Consider the following 25,396-nt stretch of genomic DNA (forward strand, 5'->3'; position numbering starts at 1 on the left):
CAGTGCGCATCAGGTCCTGCCAAAGACAGGCTCTAGATATCCACCACTTTATCATCCCCTCTCCTCCCTCACCCCCGGCCCTAGGGACAGGTGTCGCAAGACAGACAGGACAGCCCAGACCCAGCAGCCCTCTGATCCCCTCCAGCTCAAGGAGGCATGAAGCCCAACCTTGTACCCGAATGATTCCTCCGTGGAGCAGGAGTGAGCACATTCTCCCAGAGCACGACTGAACCAGGATCGAAGGGGAATAAGAACACTGCCCAGCAGGAGGAGGTTGGTAAAAGGCCAGCGATGGTCTCACTGTGTTTGCACTTGAGACTCTCAGAGGAAAGGTGCTGCAGAAGGGGAACTTTTTATTCAAGCGGGAAGCCGGACAAGAGGAGAAGCAGGGCTGGAAACCAGTCCAGCCTCCAGCCAGGACCTCAGCAGATTCCCAAGCAAGGAAGGGCTGCTTCTGCCAGAAATGGCATTGTTAACTCAGTAGGTGGCGTTCTTCTCCTGACCGATGCTACCCCAGGGCTATGGGAGCCGATGAGGACCTGACCCTCTCCTGCCTTTCACAGGCACGAGTGGTATTTGTTCTGGTATCCTAGCCAAGTTCCACATGTTGCCATTTTCCCACGTATGTTCAATAACACATTGGTCTAGTTCACGCCCCCATGCAGGTCTGCTAGCAGAGGGCAGCCGGCATGTTTCACTGCAGACAGGGCTGCCTTTCAGCAGGGAGCTGATGCTACCCTTAGGCAGCAGGGTACGAGAAGCCACTTGCAGGCCATTCAGGGTCAGAGATCCTGGAGGAACACAAGCCGTTAAAGGGTTGTGCACCAAAAGAAGGCATTTCACTACCTTCCCCAACATGAAAACGTCTGTCATAGCCTCAGACACGCACCTTCACTGTGCAGGACTGCTCGTGTTCTTTCAGATCCAGCTGACCTCGCTCTACTGGTGGTCCTCCAGAATGCAAGAGGACATGATTACCACTTTGGGCTGCCCTGTTATCTCTGCAGCGCTCTCAAACACGACTCCTTGGACACGTAGCCACCATCGTTTCTCCATCCGGAGCAGCGCCAGTCCTTTAGGCGGGCCTGTCGGGCAGCCCCTCCCAGAGCTCCCTGGCTAGCCTTTGGAGTAGTTCCTGGATACGCTGCATCCCGGAAGCTGCATCGTTTTGCCCGTATGGCCCTGTTGCAGCTCTCTGCCTTTCCTCTTTCAAAAGAGATGTTGCTCAGTTCTACTTTGCTAAACCCTATCTGGCAACATGTCTAAACACATGCAAATTTAATTAGTTTGGGAGGGCAGTTTGGCATTCGAGGTGATGGATAAAAGTAATGGGGAATGAGACAAGCCTGAGCTGGCAGCGAGCTCTCACTCAAGCCCCTTTGGCCAGCGGGCTGCTAATCAGACGTGACGCCACACATGGCGGTGTCCAACCAGCACCGGGGCAGCAGGCTGCGCTCGTCAGTAGCGGGCTGAAGGGAGGCTCCCTTTCTGTGGGGCTGCGAACACGAGATGCAGTTCCCACTTTGCCCCAGAGGTGCTCAGAGACCAAATTCTGAAGTTAATTGTTTAAAAAACAATAGGCAAGCGAGAAGCATACCACTCGCCCTCACCACGCCCTGGTAGGGTCTCTCTTCCCAACAGGAGAGCAATGACCAGTCACACACAATCATAGAACACTAGGACTGGAAGGGACCTCGAGAGGTCATCGAGTCCAGCCCCCTACCCCCATGGCAGGACCAAGTACTGTCTAAACCATCCCTGACAGACATCTGTCTAACCTGTTCTTAAATATCTCCAGTGATGGAGATTCCACCAACCTCCCTTGGCAATTTATTCCACTGTTTGACCACCCTGACAGTTAGGAACTTTTTCCTAATGTCCAACCCAAACCTCCCTTGCTGCAGTTTAAGCCCGTTGCCTCTTGTTCTATCCTCAGGGGCCAAGAACAACAAGTTCTCTCTCCCCTCAGGGCACCCTTATAGATACCTGAAAACCGTTATCAATGTCTCCCCTCAATCTTCTCTTTTCCAAACTGAACAAGCCCAATTCTTTCAGCCTTTCTTCATAGGTCACGTTCTCTAGACCTTTGATCATTCTTGTTGCTCTTTTCTGGACCCTCTCCAATTTCTCCACAACTTTCTTGAAAAGTGGTGCCCATAACTGGACACAAACACCCCAACCGAGGCCTAACCAGTGCATAGTAGAGTGGAAGAATGACCTCTCGTGTCTTGCTCCCAACACAAACAGAGAGTCCAGTCCTGCTGCAGGGAGCCCCAGCTCTCCCGCCTTGGTCAGGGCTGTTACTGAACTACTTCCACGGGCCGTTTCATCTTCTAACGTGGGCAGGGAGTGACCCAGAGTGATGAGGCCAACAAGCTGAAGGCAGGCCACGGCAGAGGGGACACGCGTCACTCAGAGCCATGTACCACCCACACGAGGGTGGCAGAGGACAAAGAGGGACCTCACCCACCTGGAGGGGCCAAGGATAGTTGAGGGGGAGGCTGGGGAGCATCCTCAAAGCAGATTCTGTATTTCATGCAGCTTGAGGCGAGGTGACACTTATGGGATTGCTGAACAGCTCTTTGGGGGCCTTGGAGAAAAATCAGCAGCGTCCAGATAAACCAGCCACAGCCCCCCACCCCTCCCCTCAGCAGCTCCTGATGACCAAACCTAGGAGGCAGGCTGTTCAATACAGAAGCTAACCGAGGCTGTACACCACCCCAGAGCAGCAGTTAAATGCACCATGTGAGACAGACGGACTGGCCTCGTACCTGAGCGCCCCTCCCGATGAGCACCAGAAGCGGCAGCAGCCGGAGTCAGCACAGCAACAGGACCCAGGAGAGAACAGGTCAGATCAGAAATGACCAGCCAACACCCCCCGAAAGCCTTGTCTTGGTCTCCCGTAAAAGCGAGCATAGCAAAGCACCTGGAAGTTAACCCCCACAGCAACACACACAAGCGGAAGGGGGCCGAGTCAGCCCAGGCCAGGGCCCTGATGCAGATCTCCCCCTTGACACAAGGGCAAGCAAGCAATGAATTCGCCTGGAGGAGAGCAGCTCCGTCACCTCTGCAGCTTTCCTTCTGCAACTTCTGTCCCCACTTCTCCAGCACTCACTCGCAGCACAAGCAGAGGAGCGGCAGCTGCTACCTCAAGACCAGCCTGTGAAACGGGGCCTTTTCCTGGGCTGCATCTGTTTTATTTAACCTTCCCACCCAGGGGAACGGCCGCCAAACTGAAAACCAAGCCCCATTGACGAGTTCCGGGCTGGCTGGGCCAAGCCTGTGGGATAAAAAGGGCCCTTTGCTAGGTGCTGCTACAACGAACAACTGCAGCGAGGTGACTGGGGCCCAGTGAGTTCAGGGCGCTGGGACATCTACATGCCTCGGCTGTATTGTGGGTCATTTCCTTCGAGGACAACGCAGGATACTTTTTAACTTGCAGGATCAACTCAGTGTGGGTGCAGCACGGCGCACCAATCGGCCTGTGGGCAAATGGTGACGGCAACACCGACCTGTCCGCCAGCAACGCCAACCAGCCAGTCACTAACTGTGACTGCAGCTGCACAATCTAACGTGCCAGCTCGGACCGGGGGCTTTTAGTTGACTGCCCCGCGGGGAACTAACGTCCCTGCGGCACGCCATGGAGAGGGAGGCGGCCGTGACTATGAGAGCTAACCAGTGGCCAGCCCTCAGTTCGGAATACCGAGGCAATGAGCACCCCTCCACCCTCACCCTCATCCCTGCAGGATGCACCCTTCGCTCCCTGCAGCTGCGCTGGCTGCTTGCAGCACCTCGTGGTAAACGGACCACAGTTTTCAGGGCAGGGAAGCCTGTCCCATGGTCACCTCCAGGAGAGGGGTGCAGATCTAGCAGCCAGAGACCAGCAGGGTTAGAAACAGGAAGAATATCCTCTTGCATTTGCCAGAGCAGACGGGATCATGGATAAAAACAGAGCTACCCCAAAGCTCACAGGGTAAACTCTTCAGGGGGTATAGGGTCACACTCACTTGCTCCCCTGCCCAGAGACCAAACACAAAGCTTATCTTCTTCCCCTCCCCCCTGCTATTGTCACTTCCGATTATGCCTGGCCCTCAACAATCACGCGATGGGGAAAGACTAGGGATGACGTGACACCTGTAAGCAGCCAGGCTGGAGGCAGACTTGGGATGATATGGGGAGAATACGCGGGTTTTTCAGCATCAACTAAAACCACAGTTGAGGTGAGTATTTATTTCAACTGAGCCCAGGCCCCAGCAGAACTCAGGCCTGGGAATTAACACAGAGAGGAACTAATCAACGTGCTCTTTGCTTCCCCAGCGAACAAAACCCAGCGTGAAGTTACATGACTCACCCCCCTGCCCCAGCGAGAGCTAGCCAATGGGAAAGGGGGAGACACAGCCCACCAGCATGCAGTAACAATGCCCCGGACGCCTCCCGCTTCCATACTCACATGACTTTCAAATCCCAGTCTCCACAGGTTACAAAAATCGACTTGACGCTGGGATCTAAGAGGCCTTCCTTCGCCATCCATTCATCGACCCTCTGAAAGAACGCATGGAACCAAGATGAGCTTTGTAGACAGGGAAGAGCCACAAGAGTTAAACACAGATAAGCTGCTTGCAATCCGACCAGGAGAAAATTGTGATCTTATCCAGCTGCAGCCCCGACCCCCCTTCCCTTTCGTCCCTCACGTCACCTCCACAAGAGCACATTTGGACCTTTGAACATTTCCAGCAGAAAACCTCAGGCAAGCAGCACAGAGGCAATCTGATCAGACACTCAGAGAACAGGGGACTCATACAGTGCTTATGGGACAACCCAGATAAATCTTAGACTCCCCCCTCCCTGCACAAAATAAGTAGTCACATAGTTGAATGTTTCTCCCAAGAAAGAGCCAGGCCTTCGTTTTGTTAACTTCTGCCAACTTTTTAAGGAAGCTAGAAATGAACCAAGAGACTATAGAGGGGTCCCTGCAGACTGGGAACTGAAGGAAAATATGCAACCAAAGAGACACAAATGAAAGATTCTCGCTGAGCTCACCCCCCTTGCAGCGATGGGATTCTTCACCTACAGCCCATAGCCTGGGTAGCAAAAAACAGGCAACATAAGCTGGACACTCAGCAGGGCACAGGCATGCATGCCACTGTCACAAACCCAGTGCGCACACACGCACGCGCTGCTTTGGAAGATGGGACACTTTGTCCTTCCTTCGGCTACTCCGACTGTTGCAGCAGCTGGAATTAATTCTGTGTCAGGAGAGTGCATGGAGTTCGTCAGGCAGGCTGCACACTTTTGCCACCTGTGTTCTCGGTAACATTTCAGTGGGTGAAGCGTCTCTTGACTCCCCACCTGTGATGTGCGCAGCTGCTGAAAGAGAACCTGCCCACCAGAGATGGCCTCAGGGCTTTAGCACGTGAAGAGACCCCAGGAACGCAGAGGACAGTAACAGCAATGCAGACTTGTGTGGTGCGGCTGCTGTGAGCTGACCAGCCATCATTCAGAGAAGCCTTCTCCACGATTAGAGCAGCAGGGAAGGAACGCAACCACCTACAGCTGCGGACAACTTCCTTGTCCACCCTCACTTGAAATACAGGTAGCTACAACTAGACTGCATAAACCATCAAGCCTTGAGAGCAGCCAAATGTGTAGTCCAGAAATAAATTGTTTGCATTGCAGAAAAGTTTCAGAACACCAATCAAGGTCTAGGCCTCTTTGTACTGGGAATGGTACAGTCCAGGGCTGTCATTTAATTGCAGTTAACTCAAGCAATTAACTCAAAAATGTACTGTGATTAATCCTATTATTAAACAACAGAATTCAAATTGAAATTTATTAAACATTTTGGATGTTCTTCTACTGATTTCACTCAACACAGAATACAAAGTGTACAGTGCTCCCTTCGTAATACATCTGATTAGAAATATTTGCCCTGTGAAAATGACAAACAAAAGAAACAGTATTTTCAGTTCACCTCACAAGTACTGCAGTGCAAGCTCTTTACTCTCAAAGTGTAATTTATAAATAGAAATATATGTAGATATTTTTGTGTTTCACGACACTTGAAAGAAAAACAATGTAAAAGTTTAGTGCTTATGAGTCCACTCGGTCCTACTTCTTGTTTAGCCAATCACTCAGACAAACCAAGGTATCTACACTTATGGGAGAAGCCACCCACTTCTCATTCACACTGTCATCCAAATCTGAGAACAGATATCTGCGTGGAACTTTTGCAGCCAACGTTACAATATTTACGTGCCAGATATGCTGAACAGTCATATCCCCCTTCGTGCGTCAACCAGCATTCTGGAGGACATGCTTCCATGCTGGTGATGCTAATTAAAAATGCATTAATTACATTTGTGACTGAACTCCTTAGAGAAGAATTACAAGTTTCCTGCTCCATGGTTTTACCATATATTTCATGTTACGGTAGTGGTGGGTGACGAGCCAGCACACGTTATTTGATTTGAAGAACACTTTCACTGTACACTTGACAAAACCTAAGAAAGGTCCCAGTATCAGATTTCAAAATTAACTGCTGTAGTGCCCCCAAATTTAAGAATCTGATGTGCTTTCCACAATGTGAGAGGGAGAGGCTGCAGAGTATGCTGTCAAAAGTTTTAAGAGAGAACACACTGATATGGAAACTACAGAATCCAAAACCACCAAGAAAGAAAATTAACCTTCTGCTGCTGGCGTCCTGACTCAGAGGATAAAAATGAGAATGTCAGTGTGCACTGCTTTGGATCGTTATCGAGCAGAATCCCTCATTACCATGGACACGTGTCATCTGGAATGGTGGTTGAAACATGAAGGGACACCGGAATCATAAGTGTACATGTACAGCTCTTCTGGCGCTGGCTACAACATTGTCACCTGAACACCGGTTTTCACCTTCAGGTGAAATCAAACTAGAAATAGGCAGGAGCATCTGCAAATAGGGCAGGCCCACTATTCAGCAAGGAGGGAGAAACAAATATCAGGGAGCTTGAAAATGGAAGAGGTGCCGAATGACTTCCTTGTTTCGGTCTTGATCGAGCAGGCCGATGCAGAAATGCCTAACATGGTGTATGCTAGTAGGAAGGGGGTAGGGTTTAGTAAAAAAAAGAACATGTTAAAAATAACTTAGAAAAATTAGGTGTCTTCAGGTCACCAGGGCCTGATGAAACGCATCCTAGAATACTCAAGGAGCTGGTAGAGGAGGTATCAGACCCTTTAGCTACCAACTTTGAGAAGTCGTGGCAGTCAGGAGACATTCCAGAAGACTGGAAAAGGGCCAATATAGTGCACATCTGTGAAAAGGGAAAAAAAGAACAATCCAGGAAGCCAGAGACTAGTCAAGTTTAACTTCTGTGCCGGGAAAGATAATGGAAGGAGGAATTAAAGATTTCATCTGCAAATATCTGGAAGAAAATAAGGTGACAGGTAAGAGCCAGCATGGATTTGTGACGAACAAATCATGCCAGACCAATCGATGGCTTTCTTTGCAGGATAACAATTCTTGTGGATTAGGGAGAAGGGGTGGATGTGGTATACCTAGACTTTAGCAAGGCATTTGATATGGTCTCAAATGATCTTAGTAAACTAGGCAAATACAACTTACATGAGGCTACTATAAGGCGGGTGCATAACTGGCTGGATAACCGTTCTCAGAGAGCAGTTGTTAATGGTTTGCTGTCATGCTGTAAAGGCATAACAAGTGGGGTTCCACAGGGGTCTGTTTTGGGACCAGTTCTATTCAATATCTTCATCTTAGATAGTGACATCGAGAGTACGCTTATTAAGTTTTCAGATGATACCAAGCGAGGAGGGGTTGCAATTGCTTTGGAGGATAGGGTCAGAATTCAAAATGATCTGGATAAACTGGAGAAATGGTCTGAGGTAAACATAATGATGTTTAATAAGGACAAATGAAAAGTACTCCACTTAGGAAGGAACAATAAGCTTCATACATACAAAATGGGAAATGACTGTCTAGGAAGGAGCACTGTGGAAAACAATTTAGGGTTCTTATTGGCTCACAAGCTAAATATGAGTCAACAGTGTGATGCTGTTGGAAAAAAAAGCAAACGTGATTCTGGGATGCATTAACAGGAGAGTTGTGAGCAAGACACGAGAGGTCATTCTTCCGATCTACTCAGCGTTCATCAGGCCTCATTTGGAGTATTGTGTCCAGTTCTGGACACCACGTTTCAAGAAAGATGTGGAGAAATTGGAGAAGGTCCAGAGAAGAGCAACAAGACTGATTAAAGGTCCAGAGAACATGAGCTGTGAGCGACGACTGAAAGAACTGAGCTTGTTTAGTTTAGAAAAGAGAAGACTTAGAGGGTACATGTGAACGGTTTTTAAGTAGCTCAAAGAGGCGGAAGAAAAATTGTTCTCTGGGTCTCTAAGGACAGCACAAGGAGCAATGGGCTTAAACATTCTCTCATACTGGAATGAAGTTATTTTTTGTACTTAATTCCATATTTGTAAATTCAACATTCATGATAAATACAAAAGTATTCGTATTAGGTGAATTGAAAAACCCTATTTTTTTTTTAAAGGGTGTAAATATTGTTAATCAAAATAACTTAAGTGAGCCCCATACATGTTATATTCTATATTGTAAATGAACTCAATATATTTGAAAAAAGTACAGATCATCCAAAAATACTGAAATAAATGACATTCTACTATAGTTTAACAGCACAATTAAGTGTGTGATTAATCGCAATTAATTTTTTTAATTGCTTGACAGCCCTAGCACAGACAAAAAACAAAAGGAGACAGTCCCTGCCTGAGCGAGCTCGGGCCTGGGGGCATGACAGAACTCGAAAGGCAGATCACACAGCTTTGGAAACAGCCTATAAAGAGCGATAGAAAACACCTTTGCTGTGGGTTCCTGCTCTCCTTCTAAAACAATCCCATAGGATTTCACAGAGAATTCCTTCCCCGCTACAGAATTCTACAGGCTGCCTGCTAAGTCTCCTCTAAGTTGCAACCTAACAAGCACCAGGCAGGAACTCAGGGTGGCTGCAGAGAGGACTGCCTCTGCCTGCCAGCCCCAGCACACAGCTGCACAGCCAGGGAAGAAGCACCTCTCTCTGCCAGCTCCAGCAAGGAGCTGCTGAAGCAGCTCTGTCCTGGGACTAGGGAGAAGACGTTCTCTTGCCCCCGGCACAGCAGCTCCACCCTGGGGTGGCCTCTTCCCCAGCCACAGCGCCCAATCCAGAGCTGGCCCAGAACTGCTGCCGCCTGGGGTCAAGTGCCCTTTCCCTGGCCCACACTCAGCCTTGGCTGCACCTGCCCTGGCCGGAGAACAGGAGATCCTCCCCTGGCCCCAAGCAACTGCAGTGTGAGAGGGCTGGGGGTGCCCCTCTTTCCCCGGGCAGCCTGCACTCAGATCCCCTCATCTTCGGCCCCATCCCAAAGCTCATATCCCCAGCCAGAGCTCTCACCACACACCCAAGCCTCTGTCCCAGCCCTGAACCCCTCCTGCACCCCAGCCCCTCAGCCCTATCCCCACCACACCCAGTCTGTGCGCTTAATGACCTGCTATGTGATGCATGCACCGCTATGGAGGGGATGTAAGGGAAGTCATTCCACACCAGGACAGCAAACAATCAGTGCCTCCGAAGCCTATTGAAAGGATTTCATTCTCGATAAAACTTTGCAGGCTGTGCAAGTAATTTCTAAGGCTCTCCACTGGCTTCCTTAGACTAAGTCTATTCCATATGGGGACATTCACATGCACCTATTCAGACACTCAGAGGTGGCCAAACAACCCAGCCGACCAAGAGACTGCCGCACACGACCCAAACCAGTGAACGTCAATACGCGTTCACCTCTCACTACTAGAGCGGTTTTGGCCCCAAAGTAATGAATTAAAGTAGGGTCACATGACAGTTGGGTGGCCCTCATGAGCCTGCCCCAACAGGCAAGACCCACGGGGAGCATGCGGTGAGCCTCGTGATTTTACAGCAGCTGCATTTAACGGCAAACAGCCCAGACCAGCCAGCCACAGAAGCAGACCTGTGGCTCTTGGGTGGCAAAGACACACAATCAGACATTTGGGGTTGCGAGGTGACCAGCACACCCTTGCGGCATGGAGTGCCCCATGTTTGGGGCAGTGGACGGCTTGCTTGGTTTTATTCGGAGGGTTTATCCTTCCCACTTACCCTGGGGCTAGGGTCCCCACCAGGGTCAAGGAAGAGTGACAGGCAAGCCCCAAGCCCTCACTCTTTCGCCTCTATGAGCTCTGCCAGGCTGGGCCCAGGAAACTTGTGACTTCAGCTCAGATTCTTTCAGCTAACTGCCTCGCCGCCGAGTACCTCTAGGTAAGAGAGGCTCTGGAAGCCCAGACACATCTCCTTCTGCTCCCTTCTCATCTCCCAGACTGCTTGGCGTCACCTGTGGCCCCGCCTCTTAACTCGGGCACTTGACAGCTCTGCCCATATCTCCGGACTGCACACAGGGAGCTGGTTCGGCTGGCAGGGGCTGGCCAAGCCCAGAATTCCCCTGGACCCCATTTCTCTGATTTCAGCTTTCAGGTGGGGGGCTGCAACGTGAGGCTCCTTTCGAGACTGCTCAAAGCAGCGCCCTCTACAGTGGGGTTGTTCATCGGGGAGACGCTCTTCCTCCCCACTCACCGTGTGGCCTCTGCAGCTGGTCCGAGGAGCAGGAGCCAGCACTTAACCCTTCCGACATCCCCCAGGTGAGCGCCTCCGAAGTGCCGGCCCCACAGAGGAGGGCACAGCCCTTCACTCACTTTCCTTACACAAGCAGTTGTTGCAATTATAAGGAACAATTGGGACAGGCAACGGCGCACACCCTGACAGACAATGCACTGGGCTGCAGCCGCCATGCGCTCTCCTGCAGGAGGCTTCCCACAGTGTTTGACTAACAACAAAAGCTATTGATGGCAAAATACTTTAAAGCTAATTAATCCTAAATGCTGCAGGAATTCAACATGAAGCAGATGGCATTATTAGGGCTTTATCTGCAATTGCACATCCCACAGATTAGGTTGTGGAAGCCTGTACTTTGTGCGTTATTGAGCATTTAAATAGGTAGGAGCATTAATTTGACAGTGAAGGTTGGCGGGGGAGGGAAGAACAGCTCCCATGCAATGCTGTAAAGCAATGTCTTGGCTCTTTAAGACTGGCTCAAGTACGAAATCGCCTCCTCTCCTGTCTGCAGGCAGGAGTTTGGACATCTTGTCAGTGCCCTTGACATAAACAGCTGGGAATGACAGATCAATGGTTCAATACTCTCAACAGCATGTCACCAACATGACAGCAAATGTTATTCTAATGAAGCCGTAATCATAGTCAAATTACGCGGTTCGATTCCCGGGAGGGGGCGAAGAAGGGGGAGCAGAGGTCAAAGTTCAGGAATGAAAGGTTACCCTGCTTACCTCAAGCACTTGCTGGAGAGTTGGCTGCCCATCCACCATGCCTTGAATAATTCCAGTCAGCTGAAACAAAAGAGAAAGAGAAAACAAGAGTCAGAGATGCATTGCATCGATAATGAGACGGTCTCCTCTCCCGCCCATCTTTCTGAAAGCGCCGTGTGCTCGTTAGCAAGTCGAGCAATACCAAGGCCTGTCAACTGCCAGCCACCCACCCTGGGAACTACCCCACCAGGAGCCAGGAGCACAGCACAATTCCCGACACGGCTAGGCCGAGAACTCTGGCATGCACGCTGGGAAATTCGAGAGCTCAAATGAACGTTGGTTTGCACAGGGAACCAACACACGATTGCTTCCAGCCTGCAGCCCTTATGACACCGGAACACCCAACGTACACCCATCTCACTAGGCCAATCTTTCCACTGTTGACTCAGCCACTGCCCTAAGTTCCGCAGGCAGATTTTACAGCACACAAGCTGCCTTCCTGCATTCCCGTGCTGGGCTGATGACACAACTGAGAAGCCTACCAAGAGATACATAAAACAAAGGGTGTGGGCTGTTCCTTTCTGCGACACCGGGGCTGGAGAACAGTGTAGCCAGGCTTCATTTTAGTTTACAATGCTCTAGTTTGAAATGTTAGGCCACAGGCAGTAAAAATATCTGTTTAAAAATGGGAATTACAGCTGGAGACAATCCATCTCCTCGTAAATGGTTTTCGGTACGCTCTTCAGAACAGAGACCGACTCTGGCCTAGTCCTGCGCACACTTCCACCCATCACTTGGTTCACTGCCTGGGGCTGGATTACTGGCACAGTTAAAGTTCAGCCTGCGCAGGAGTGTGTCCGCAGGGCCCAGGCTTGGGAAGCGTGTCTGCAAAGTACCTAGTGCAGTGTGGAGCACCCAGGGCTCGTCCACACGACCGCTTACAGCCAGGTAAGTCACGTCGCTCGGGGTTTAAGAAGCCGCCCTCCTCAGCCAAGTAAAAGACATCGAATTACAGTGGCATCAACACCACCCTCTGAGGGCGGACGTGGCTGCTGCCTCTCCCAGACGTGTGTAATTACGCCAACAGGTGAGCACTTGCGGGCACAGCGCATCTTCACCAGACGCGCTGTGATGGCGCCCATGCAGTGCAGTAGCACAGACTAACCCTTAGACTTGGTCTGCAGCACCACCTGTGTCAGTAAAGCTACACGGCTCAGGCGGGGGGGTGGAAAATTCACTACAAGCTGTGTTATCTCATCTAGTATCACTGCATCCCGAGCATATCCCAGCCTCGCTCACAGCGAGGACTGCACACACTTGCAGACCAGGATTTTATTAATACATGCAACATCTAGACTCAAGAAGGCCCTGACAGTCTCGTCACGAGCTGTTGGCAGGAAGAATTCTTGACAGGCTCTCTCCTGTCCAGGAGCAACTCTTCTATTGTAGGAGATTTCAGCCCAGGCAGAGAAGAAAAGCCTCATGATAAGCCAAGGGCCTGAGTGCCTTATTAAACAGACGAAACCCTAGGCACACCAGCCTACCCCTATGTTTCTCTGGCTGCTTGGCTTGCAGCATCAAAATTTTTTAAACATGATTAAACTCCAATTAAAGCGTAATTATATTTAATGACTACAAAATACCTGATTCACTGAGAAAGCTGCACTAAGAGTATTTTCTTGTGGTAACTTGCACGGAATGGCACGATAGCCCTTTGGGGGCAGACATTTTCATTCTAAGACGGTAGAATTCCTCTAGGTGGGTTTCTGAAGTTCATCAAGTCCTTATTAGGTGGCATTTTAAGGAAGTGGAGAAACACAGACACTGTTCGAGTCCAGAAACAGTTTGTATATTAATCTGTATTTTAATTGTATAACAGCTGCTGCCTACAGACTTCCCATGCACCAAAGGAAAATAAATTTCAGAGATTAACTGCACTGCTTGTTGGTATGGGGCTAGCTGCCATTTCCCCTGCTTGCCTTGTTGTGTCCCTTTCTCGGGGGATGTCTCATCTCTTCTCTAGGGGCAGTGCTGGCCCCAGCTCCGTGGTGAGAAGCCCGGACAGAAGCCCTGGAATTGGGCTGAGGAAGAGCTGATTTGGTAAAAGCCTTAGGACACATCACACAGCTTGAGCCCCCACAAATGGCTTCCTGTGGCTTTCTGGACATCACTGGCACCCCTTTGATGGAACAGCCGCACAGGGCAGGGAGGGGGCAGGGGGCTAGATGGTACGTGTCTGGGAGACACTCTCTTGGGAAGGAGAGGGAGATGGGGGATACTGACGGGCTTCATCCCTGCACAGCTGGGCACCAGGATAGTACAGGGAAGCCAGGTTCTCCTCCCAGCTCTGCCACAGACTCACTGAATGACCCTGATTAAATCACCTCCCATCTCCCTGCTGCACATCACACTGTGCTGTAGGAGCTCAAGTGTCTGGGTACAACCCCAGGGGCAGACTGCACAGAAACAGGGCCCAAGACCCTCGCTGGCTTTGAGGCCTGTACTTTTTACCCACTTCCAAGTGTGAGCCCCCAGGCGCTGTCCCAGCCTGACCAGGGAGTCCTAGAGAGCCCCTGCGGGGACCCCAACCTGTTTCACCACCCACAGGAACTTGCCTGCAAGACAGACAGGCCTTCACGCCAAAGATCACAGCAAAGTTCAGGCTACATGCCAAAGGTCTACCCCAAGTCAGCGGCACCTCTGGTCTCACACCAATGCCTGTAGCCACTCCTACGACAAACTATCTAAAAGTTTATCATCTAGAAAAAATAAGAGTTCTTGACAGGGTTAAAGCAGATGAGCATAGATACGCAGAGCTGACCCAGAGGGGATACGAAAGCGGTCTGTAAAATCACAACGTGTGCTGAGAGAGCGAATAAAGAAGTGTTGTTTACCCCTTCCCACGACTCAGGAACCCAGGGGCTCCAAGGAAATTAAAAGGCAGCAGGTTTAAAACGAAAAGGAATTACTTTTGCCACCCAACAGTCAACCAGTTGAACCCCTGGCCAGGGGATACCGTGAAGGCCAAGACTATAACAGGATTCAAAAAAAAAAAAAAAAAAAGAACCAAGTAAGCTAATGGCAGATGGGTCCATCAATGGCTATCAGCCAGGATTAGTGAGGGATTCAACCCCACGCTCTCGGTGTTCAAAAGCTGTTCTGGACAGCAGGGGACGGACTACTGAGAGATTCCCTCTCAGGCACCTGGCACAAGCTGCCGAGAGACACAGGACACTGAGCTGAGCCAGTGTGGCCATTCTTATACACCAAAATGAGTTCCACTCTGAAGTCTCAAATGAAAACAAAAAAGCAGTCATGCAGCACTTTAAAGGCTAACAAAGTAATTCATTGGGTGATGGGCTTTCCTGGGACAGACCCACCTCCAACAGAAGCCTCCATAATAAGCAAACTCTACACATCCTTTACAGATAACCCAAGCTAAGCCCTGGGATCTTCTGCTTATGCCTAATAACCTTTGTGTCCCAGACTCTGAGCAGCACCTCCCAAGTTAGAGGATTTTATTCACTTTCCCCTTCTGCTCTGAGCTGCGAACTCAGCAGAGGGGAGGAATTCACGTGCAAGATTCAGCTTCGTGGAGCTGGGGAAGAAAACAGCAAAGTCGTCTGTCCCGTTCACTGTTCCCCTCCTGTTCATCGGGGGCCAAAGGGCCTTCCTTGTCCAGCAGGACGCAGCAGGGTCTGCTGGAGGCCAGCATTTCACATGAGTTAACATCTCTCCTGGCTGACGATGCACACGCTTACACAGATTTGTGATACAAATGGTCAGGGAATACCTTTTAATACGGGGCCCAGGTGTTACAGAGCCTGCAAAGGGGGCCTGCTCTGCCACCGCCACCCCTCGCCTCTCCAGCTGGACGACGGAGACAATGACGCCGCCTGACCCAGGGGCAGTAGATGGGTAACTTTGCTGGCGTTTGCGTGGTCTCAGGGCCTGTGTGGACGCTGCCTGGGTAACAGAAGGGGCTCTCCTGTCCGTACAGGTCGGCTCCCCCCAGGAGGAGGCCAAAGAGGGAAGAGATCTAGTGTAGACCTGGTGCTGGCTATGCTGGGGGGATTTGGGTCACAACACTGCTCAGGAGTACGGATTTTACACACCCCTGACCAGTGCACTTACAGTGACCTCAGCCAGGCCTCTTCAGGCAGCGAAGAGCTGAGCACCCCAGAACAGAGCAGCTTGCGTGCTGGGAGACGGGCGTGACACCTGCTCAAGCTGCTGGCCCTGGCCATGGTCGGGGACAAAACGCCGGTCGGAAGGGGCCTGCCTGCGCTTCGCACAGGTGGCTCTGTAAAGGCGTGCAAACGACCCTCGGCCGCCCTCCCGGGCCCCTCTGGCTTTTCCGTCCCTGGGTCGCATGCAGTTTGTTCTGTGCACAGAGGCGAGTTCGGATGTGCACCACACCCAAAGCATCACTGGCTGCCAGCCGCGGACGGATGTGGGCACCCTGCTAGCCAGCCGGGCAGCACGTAATGCTCCCCTGTCACAGACAGGGCCGCGCAGGGGCAGAGCGAGGCAGTTAACTGGCGAAGGCCGGCCAGCGAGTCAGTGCCCAAACGGGAGACAGGACCCAACAAGGCACAAGGAGACGGGGGGGGCCTCGCTGGATTACTCGGCCCCGCAGGGTGGGGCGAGGGCAGAGCTAAGTCGTCAGGAGAGGGCCCGCGGGCACCCCAGGAAGAGCTGATGTCTGCGGGACGGCCCAGGGATGCTGCGGAAGCTGCAGAATCTAACTCGCCCTTTGGAAAGCCCCGGCTCCGCCCCTTCACCCAGGCTGTTGTGTTACACGGCGCCTCGACTGCCGCCCCAGCTGGATCCTGCCTTTGCGTTACCCCGCACCCCCAGCCCCAGCAGCACAGCAGCTGAGGTGAGCCTGGCGCCCGCTCTGAGCTGCCGTTAGCCCTCAAGTGCCAGCCAGGACATCCCCTTTGGGGAGGGGTGGGCTACAGAATAGCCCAGCAGGGCCACCACCAAGCCCCTGTCTACACGGGCTCTTCCCCCTCTCCCAGGGCGGCTCACACTACTCCAGCTCCGCCTCTGACAGCGCTGGGGGGGCCGTCAGGGAAAGGCCTATGCAGACCCCACCCTGCATGCTCATTCGACTCTGGATGGGCACTGCAGATCACCAGCCCATGCCCTAGGCCCTGCCCCAGGCTACCTCCCCCCTCAAGCGCTCCCTAGAGGCAGGTCCGCAGCTACACGGAGCCAAGCGGCCCTGGAACAGCCGCCCTCCAGCTCCCTGGGAAAGCAGCGAGCTGAGGCAGGCAGAGTGGAGAGCCATGCGCACAGCAGACCTCAGCACTGCAGGCTCCCGCTGCAGTTTATCTCCAACCCCATCGTATTTCCCCACCCGGACAGTCCGCTGAGTGCCTAAGCACTTGTCTCTGGTGTGCGATCTGATCGCCCGGCCTGTCTCCCTTTGCAGGCGAGGAGGCCGGTAAATCTCACGCTTTGTAAGACGGGGTGCGGAGACGAAGCCCTTCCCAGGCACGCAGCAGAGCGGGTTGTTTCCCAGAACACGTACCACAGCACCGGCAGCGCACTTCAAGCGCCCCGGCTGTTCAGACGAAAGCCTGATGAGCACCAGTAGCGCCAGCAGCAGGCGGGGAAGCACTCCCGGCTCAGCACCCAACCCGCAGCTGCATTCTGGGCCTCCGGCGGCTGCGTGGAAATACAGAGGGGCCTCTGCCCACCAGGTCCCACAGACCGTGTGTAAGAGGGGAGTGAGGACCCCGTGGAAGAATTGCAGGAACAGTCAGCACCACCTTCTGGCGGGACCTCACCCCCAACTACGAAAGGAAGAGAACCAGTCCACCCCCCCGGGGAGCACCAGGGGCCTTCTTCCTCGGCTGCTCCCAAAAGCATGGGCAAAAAGGCTGGCTAAAGACGGAGGAAGAGGGAGGGGCGAGAGGGGGCTGATGGAGCGGCCCAGAGCGAAAGCCCAGGGTCACCAGCGCACTACAGTGCGTATCGCAGGCTGAGTGCCCAGAATGTGACAAGAAACGCGTCACGACCCTGCAGCCTCCAGCTGCGGCTGCAGATGGCACAAGTGACAGGTCAGGCCCCGTATCTCTGCCCTTTCCACAAGGTCCCCAGGTTCCCCACCACAGCAGCGGCCTCAGCAACAAGTGGGCACAACCGGGCCAGGACAGGTTCAGAAGCTTCCCATCCACCCACACAAAGGAGCTCAACAGCGCGGACAACCCGTCCGCGTCCCCTTTTTCAGGGGATGTGCATCGGAACCTTCGCTCTAGGCAAAATTCGCCCCTCCGCAGAGGAGCGAGCGCCTGCCAAAACATCACAAGGCGCTCTGCCGGTGCGCCTCTTTCTTGTGCACAGGAGCCAAGTTTTCCCATCAGACCTGTTCTAGGGTTGCTCTGTGGCAGTTCCCTGGCCTGTGTTACACGACGGGTCAGCCCAGCAGATTGCAGAGATCCCCTTTGGCCTCGAACCTACAAGCCCGCTGCTAGGAACACTGAAACAGCAGCAGAGGGCAGGGCTGGGGTGCACACAGGAACGCCGCCTGGTGGAAGGAAGGTTGCCCCATCAAAACTTCTTGTCCCACTTCAAACAGAAGAGCGTTCACGCAGAAATGCCACTACCTGGCTGGCAATCACAAGCGCCAAAAACGTCAGCGGCGGGAGAAGAGGGCCAAGGACAGACCTAAACCAATCATCCAGCCATGACAAAGTAAACACCTACCTAAAGAGGGAGCCAGGTGGCATTCAAACACAGGGTTCAGGTTATACCTCATCGCCTCGAACTGGCTTGGTGTCCACACCGCAACAAAAGCCACTGTTAAAATACATCTTCCCTTGTTTATTCAGCATGTGCAAAGTCCTTTTTTCTTGTTCCTGCTTTTAACAGAACCTTGGCTCATTCATACGGAACGACTACCCCAGAACTGAATGTATTTGTACATACTGTGCTGTAGATTTTCAGGCCACAAGGGACCCTAAGTCCTCTGGTGTGGCCTCCATCTCACAGGCCAGGAAACCTCCCTTGGGAATCCCTGCATCCAGCCTGACTGAGCTAGAGCGCCTCGTTTATTAAATCGTGGTGCCACCCAAGTACCGCAGCTGACTCCCAAGGCAGAGCCAGACAGACCTGCCCCAAAGAGGAAAGCATTAGCTGTTAGCTCAGGGCTCAGCTTGGACAAGGAAGCAAGTCTATTCCGCTTCACCTGTGGAGACCTGCGCAATGACACCATGCTGCAATGTTTAATTTGGAGGGGGGAAAAGCAGAGGCATGTTTGGAACCCCCCGCTCCCCAATAAACTTTTGTTGTACATTTTAAAACTTTATAAGGCTATTCCTAGAAAAATTTAGGTCAATTTGTACAAAGCTACAATGTGGGCCCAAATCCAGGAGGCAATCTCCCTCTAACTGTACAGCATGTCCTTGTCGATAGATTCTCTCTCTCACCCCCACACCCGGAGCGTAGAGTAATTGCCCCAGGTACTGTTAGTATGGTTGCAGTGGGCTTCTGCTCTGCTCCTGTTCTCACGTTTCTAACTGTTGGGAGCACTTGGCCTTGTGGGATTCTCTTTTCTAGGCCTAGTTGTTTTTGGAAAGTTTGAACAAAATCCCTTTTGCTGGTTTTCAGTCACAGGAGAGTGAATAAAGAAGCATTTACTTTTACTACGGGGAAAGCAGGAGGGACCAACAGTCTGAGGAGAGCTTCCTGAATGACAAAACAGAGAAATAAGGTGTGGGCAGTAGTATCTTTCACTGAACCAACAAGCATTCGAGCTTCCACAGAGCTCCTCTTGAGGCAGCAACCAGTTACTGTACACATGCTGACAGTATAAAAAGAGGCACAGGACAAGCTATTGAATTACCATCGCCTTCAGTGGGACAAAATGGAGCTTTGGACCTCGCAAGGGATGAGGACAAAGTTGGCTAGCATGAAACGGCTGCCCGTGGAAAGGAGGGCAGGGGAAATAAGAAGTGTAACAGAGCATGCATCTCAGCCTAGAGCGCCATGTGTTTTGCTAGTGGAGATAAGTTTTGGCCCCCCAAAGGGGAAACAGACACAGAGAAGGAAAATTACTTGCCCAAATCACATACTGTATTAAAAGAAGAGCTGGAATAGATCTCAGGTCAACATTTTAGCCAGTGGGCCACGCAAGAGCAGAACAGCCCAAATATGAAAGGAACTTAATTTAGAACAATGGGAGTAGAAAGAACAATAGTCATCCAGTGTAACCCGCCACCAAGATGCAGGGTTTCTTGTGTCTAAACTATCTAAGGGAGATTCTATCCAGCCTCCTGTTGAAAACCTCCCACGAAGGACCCTGCACGACTCCTAAGGCACCCGTTCCATTGCCCTTCTATTCTTCCAGTTAGGAAGTTTCTCCTAAGGTTTAATCTAAACCTGCTATGTTGTAGTTTGAACCGACTGCCTCTTTTCCCCGCCCTCTGTTGCATCTTTTCTCCATCTTTTTATGGCAGCCTTACGCCTCTAACATGTGCTAACGTATCTCCCCTTACTCTTCTCTTTGCAACAGAAACCCAGCCAGCTCCTTCATTCACCCTGTGCTCACACAGCTGGCATTCCAGCCCTCTATCATCTTCATCACCCAGCTCTGGACACTTCCATTTATCCCCCAGTTTGTACTTGTGCAGTTGCATTTTCTTCTCAAAGCATTGCCCTTGATCTGTGACTTTGTGGAATTTCATTATGTCATCTATAGCCCAATTTTGCAATTTATCAAGATCCTGCCAAATGACTGGCAACCACCCCTCGCTGTGTATTACCTGCAAATTTGATCAGCATGCACGCTAGTCAGACATTCAGGTCACTGATAACAATGCTAAACACCACCAAGCCCACTGTGGAATCAACTGGAGACCTCCCTGCACTCTGACATCATTCCATTCATAATTACTCTTTCGTTAACCAATTACCTACCCACTTCATGGCAGTTCTGTCAAGCCCACATTTCTCTGGCTTACTTATCAGAATGTCATACGGGACTGTGTCAAAAGCCCTGCTGAAGTCCAGGCATAGCACAAAAACGAGAAGACCTGTGGCACCTTATAGACTAACATGGATTTTTTGGCGCATAAGCTCCATGAGCAAACACCCACTTTGTCAGATGCATGGAAGTTTATGCTCCAAAAAGTCTATTGGTCTATAAGGTGCCACAGGATTTCTCCTTGTTTTTGCAGCTACAGACTAACACGGCTACCTCTCTGATACAGGTATAGTGTGTCTACTGCATTCCCCCACCATGGCGAAGAAGGAAATCTAGCTGGTTTGGCATGATTTCTTCTTAGTAAATCCATGTTGTTTGCTAGTGATCACCCTTTTGTCCTCCAGGTATTTGAAAATTGAGTGTTTTATGCATTGCTCTAGTAGCGTTCAAGGTATCAAAGTCAGGGTGACTGGTCTGTAGTTCCCCAGCTCCTCCTTGTTCTCCTTTTTGAAAAACGGGCCCCATGTTAGCCCTTCTCCAGGCTTTCAGGACTTCTCCTCTCATCCACAAGTTTGTAAACAGTATTGCCAGTGGCACTATTTTCTTACTTTGATAGATACATTAGGGACAATCATCCAGGTACATACTAGCGCAAACTCTTAATTCTCTGAATTAAGTGAGAGAGAACAAAACAAATCCCTTCCTCTCATGGACCAAGGAGCTCATACGCAGCTCCCCATGTGATTTTCATCCTCTCATTCTGCACACTGGGAAGAGGTGAGTAAGAGGAACAATGGCCCTTAGTGGTGATCATAATCAGATAACAAGGGGACACAGTCCTATCCTGGAAAGAGAATTTTTTTTTTTAAACGCTTTGGTGACATCAGCCCACAGCGCCGCAGGTCATGGGACAAGACTTCAGATCCCTCGAATCACACTACAGCACAGCGTTATTTATTCCCTCCCACTGGGAACATGTTTGCTTGAACCTTCCACCCCAAACTGTTGTCTTGGGCTGTGTCAACAGTCTGACATGTCCCTGGCACAGAGTGTCTCTCCAGGACCTCTCGTGGCACAGAAGAAGCAGAGAATTAAACAGGTTGTCTAGGGCAACTGTGCAGGAGTTAAAGCAAAAGCGGTTAGCAGCGCCTGTACGGCAGCTAGCACAAAGTCGTCTTGGTCCAGGATGGGAGCTCCAAGACACCATACTAATAACATCACTACTAGTATAACCAACAAGGCGTCACCTGAACTAACCCTGCCCCCATGCAAGAGGTAACCCCATTTCCCACTTAGAGTGCAACGCTTGGGGCACAGGGCGCCCGTCCCCTTTTACCTCTGTACAGAAGGGAGTGAGCTGCGGGTGCACCACCGGCTGCACATACATGTGAAAAGTGGATTCAATCTCCATCGTCCTGCCATTGAGCTTCAGGATGGGGAACTCAATGATCTCCTGAATAAGGTACAAAAGAGAACAAGCTGTTATAAAAAAAATCAGCTGGGAAGACCCAAACCAAACCCTTCTGCCCCGCTTTTGGACAGCACCTAGCACACCGGGTCTGCTCCAGACCGGGGCGCTGTGGCACCATGATAATAGAAACAATACGTTATGGGAAAATGGCACATCCCCATCTTCACAAGAGGCATGCAGCTCTAAAAAAGGAAAATCCTAGCTCAACGCGCACAGTAAACAGAGCTGCCCAGGGAGGAATGGGGTCGCAACCTGCTACAGGAAAGGTTACGTGTTTGGAGTATATTAAGGCAGCTGCCAAAAACTAGGCAGGAAGGACTGACTGCCAAGCACCCCTCTAAGTGGCAACAACCCCGCCAAGAGCTGATCACTTGCAGGCAGCAGGCCAACTTGCGACTACACTCAAAACATAAGGCACAGACACACACAGCCCACCCTCTCCCACTTCGCAAGGACAACCCAGGCACTGTAGCAGAGAGGCCAGTCTCATAGCCTGGACCAGGGGCTCCAAGGCAGGCAGGCTGGCTATGGGACGTGAGACACCGACAGCCAGGCTGCTATTGCACAAAGTTGCAACACACTCCCCCACAGCCTGGACAGCTAGGCCATTCTGTACATCAGCGATGGGCAACCTCGGCTGGTGAGCAGGCCCCAGAAGTGGCCCTTGTCTCATGGGGCTGCAAGACTCTCGTAACCAAGACAGTCTCCGGAAACAGGGCAGTTTTGCTAACTACGCTTGCATACCTAGAATTTGCAGGGTGTGCCCACTGAACCATTTGATTGCAGCGCTGTGATTGGCTGCAGAGGGAACACATGGCTCTCACTGTCAATGTTATGTGCAATCAGCAAGCACCTCCCTTCACGGGCCCTTGCCTTATGTGTGCGTGTGTTACTTTAACAGTAGCGGGAGGGAAAAAACCTACGTGGCTGGAAACCAGCGGAACCTGGCAACCTTGCATGTGAGCAACAGTAAACGCAGCCATACACAGAACCACAATGAGCCACACTTGGCCCCAGGGCAGCAGGCTGCCCACTGTTGCAATAGGCAGATATTCCTAGGATGAGCCAGGAGCTACCTCAGCCAGGCACCTTTCCGGCATAGAGCTCTACTGCAAACTCTGCTTTATTCCTCACAGGGAATTTATGCTGATAGGGAAATAGCAACGTTCTTCATCAGGAGAGTGTTCAATTATTGGACTAATCAGCAATCAAAAATTTACATGGACCTGTTAATAAGAAGTTTAAACAAAGCCTGTTACGATGGATTTCTCAATTATTAAAAAATATATATGAAATTAAAAGAACCACTCACCGTATAAAGACGATAAAATCCTTTGTGTTGGTCCCCCTCTGTCCCTCCTCCCCCCGAGTTTAATGTAAGAGAAGTGACAATTTGTTTGGTGTCTTTAAAGAATAATTTGTCTATGTTATTTAATAGAGATGCATGGCACCATGGCTCTGGAGTGCAAATGAGCGCACTGAGTGATAACCATGCAACAAGCCTCTCAAATCACTTGGGGGAGAGGAGGGGGGAAGAACAGGAGAGAGCGAGAATAAAAAAAATATTGCTTTTTAATATTCAAAACCAGTTTGCAAAATTTAATCAAAGCACAGCAAAAGCTAACATTTTTACCACTTTGACATTTTTATTAGCGCTTTCATAAATTTTTAAAACATGAATGGAATTAGTTTAACAACAAAAAACTGCCTGAAAACATCTGGAAGGGACAAACAAGAAATAATACAAAATAAATAAATAACGCAATGCTTGCGAATAAAATTAGCATGCGGAAAATGCAGTCGCTGTAGAGTAGTTCTTGCAGCTTTCGGGGCCTGGCTGGGACCCCAGTGACCCAGGCATGGAAATTCCTGTGAGGTCATAAATACGAAATGACAACAGCAGCCCCAGTGTAAAGCCAAAAGGAGATGGAAGCACGGACAGAAGGGGAGAAAGGGAACCCCACCGTATGCTGCTACAGCATGAATGACTCCTGCTGGCTCCTGACCCAAGGGCATGCAGAGGATGCTGGGAGCAGAAATGGGGGGCTGGAGTGGGGCAGAAAACGTGGGCAAGGCATGCCAAATGAACTGAAGAAGGAAAAAAAAGCACAAATGGTAGCCTCCTTGGCAGGTTACGGTGGAGAAACAAGCAGCAGGAAATGCCCAAGTAAATGGCTCCTCCACTCCACCCACCCTGCCACGTCACACACCGCAGACACATGCAGGGCCATTCCTGATTGTGGAGTGCACAACTTCTCTACCTGAGCACGGCCGGAAGGCTCAGTTTCTCTGTGCCCTAGGTCACTAGCAGACACGCAGCAGGTAGCGCTGCGCAGGCTTCACTACGGTCCCACGCCCCAATCCAACCAGGTCCCCCCTTCTAAATCTAACTGACCCAGGAGCAACGGGTGGTCAGACTAGGAAATGGCCTTTTGTTCCTCACCCTTGTGTAACCCTGAAATGTCTGAACACACTTGGCTTAACTGCTCCCGCAACGCCGTCGTCGCAGAGGAGATGCCACGCAGCGTGTGGTTTGGTGAAGGAGGAGCGCATTTGAGAGAGTACATGACAAGGGGGTTACCATGAAAGCACCTCGCAGCCTTACTTCTAGGTAGGACACGCTACCTGTTCTCCTACCTGCCAGCCTTCCCCTCCCGAGCCCAACGGGGCTGAACCCTTAACACCACGGGCTTCAGTGGGTGCCCAGGAAGCCCACTCATTGTGGGGCTGGGCTCTCCATAAGGCACTACTGTCCAACAGGCTACCTCCATCACAGGGAGAAGCCAAAAGGAATTGCCCTCTCACAAACGGAGAGACAGCCCCTGATTTTATTTGTGCTACAGGGCAGGGAGCAGTCCACAGGGAACAGATCTCTGAGGGGCCCATTGAGCGCCAGGAGGTGAAGATGAGCTGAAAGCAAACACTGCACGGTGCTGCCCAAGGATCTGATGCACAAAAGGTGTCAGTCATTTGCTTCCAGACCAAAAGCAAAAAAAATCAGGTTCAGGAAGGTCAGATTAAAATATCCTGGGAAAATAAAAAAGCTGGCTGAAAACCCTGGAAAATGCAATGCTATCCGAAGTAATACGCGGCTAGGCAGGGGGTACATGGCCACAGAGGGAAAAAAAGACTAGTGATTTGGCTGTCTTGGGAGAAAAAACAAGCAGGGGAGGTTTGAGAGCTTTGGTTAGTTTCTCAAAGGAGTGGGGAGGACCTTCCCAAAAGAGTGTTTATCTGAATGTTGTCTAGAGCAGAGATTTGTCCAGGCTCTGGCAGCGTTTGCGCCGCGGTATCTAAGGCAACAGATCTCGGCTCCTCTCCTAACAGTGTTAGTGTTAGCCAGCCCTGCAATGATATGTAACCTGTGACACCACTGTACTTTTCATTTAAACTTTCATTTGCAGAGAAGCAGTGTTTGAGACCCTGCAGTTTGTCCTACTAATAAAGACAAGCGTTGGGATCTTTAAAGGTGGCATTCATCTTTTGCCTTTATTAAATTGAATTTTCTTAACCCCACGATGCATCATGAAATTAGGATCTGACATTCCTGCGGAAACAAAAATATCTATCAAACATAAATGGGGAAAAAAAGTCTTCCATTACCAAGAACATA

The 25,396-nt window shown here is 50.9% G+C and overlaps 1 protein-coding gene across 3 annotated transcripts in view; it reads right to left on the minus strand.

The window, feature by feature from the left end:
• ERI3 (ERI1 exoribonuclease family member 3) overlaps nt 1–25,396 on the minus strand; it is a 210,925-nt gene that overhangs the window by 151,784 nt on the left and 33,745 nt on the right. For all 3 annotated transcript variants that reach the window (XM_075003314.1, XM_075003313.1, XM_075003312.1), the window contains exons 3-5: nt 21,649–21,765; nt 11,399–11,458; nt 4,451–4,542 (exon numbers count right to left, since the gene is read on the minus strand). In XM_075003314.1, coding sequence (XP_074859415.1) covers nt 4,451–4,542; nt 11,399–11,458; nt 21,649–21,765 — 269 coding nt within the window. The remainder of the gene's footprint in view (nt 1–4,450; nt 4,543–11,398; nt 11,459–21,648; nt 21,766–25,396) is intronic.

Source organism: Carettochelys insculpta, chromosome 9, assembly GCF_033958435.1.
Source record: "Carettochelys insculpta isolate YL-2023 chromosome 9, ASM3395843v1, whole genome shotgun sequence".
Taxonomy (NCBI): Eukaryota; Metazoa; Chordata; order Testudines; family Carettochelyidae; genus Carettochelys; species Carettochelys insculpta.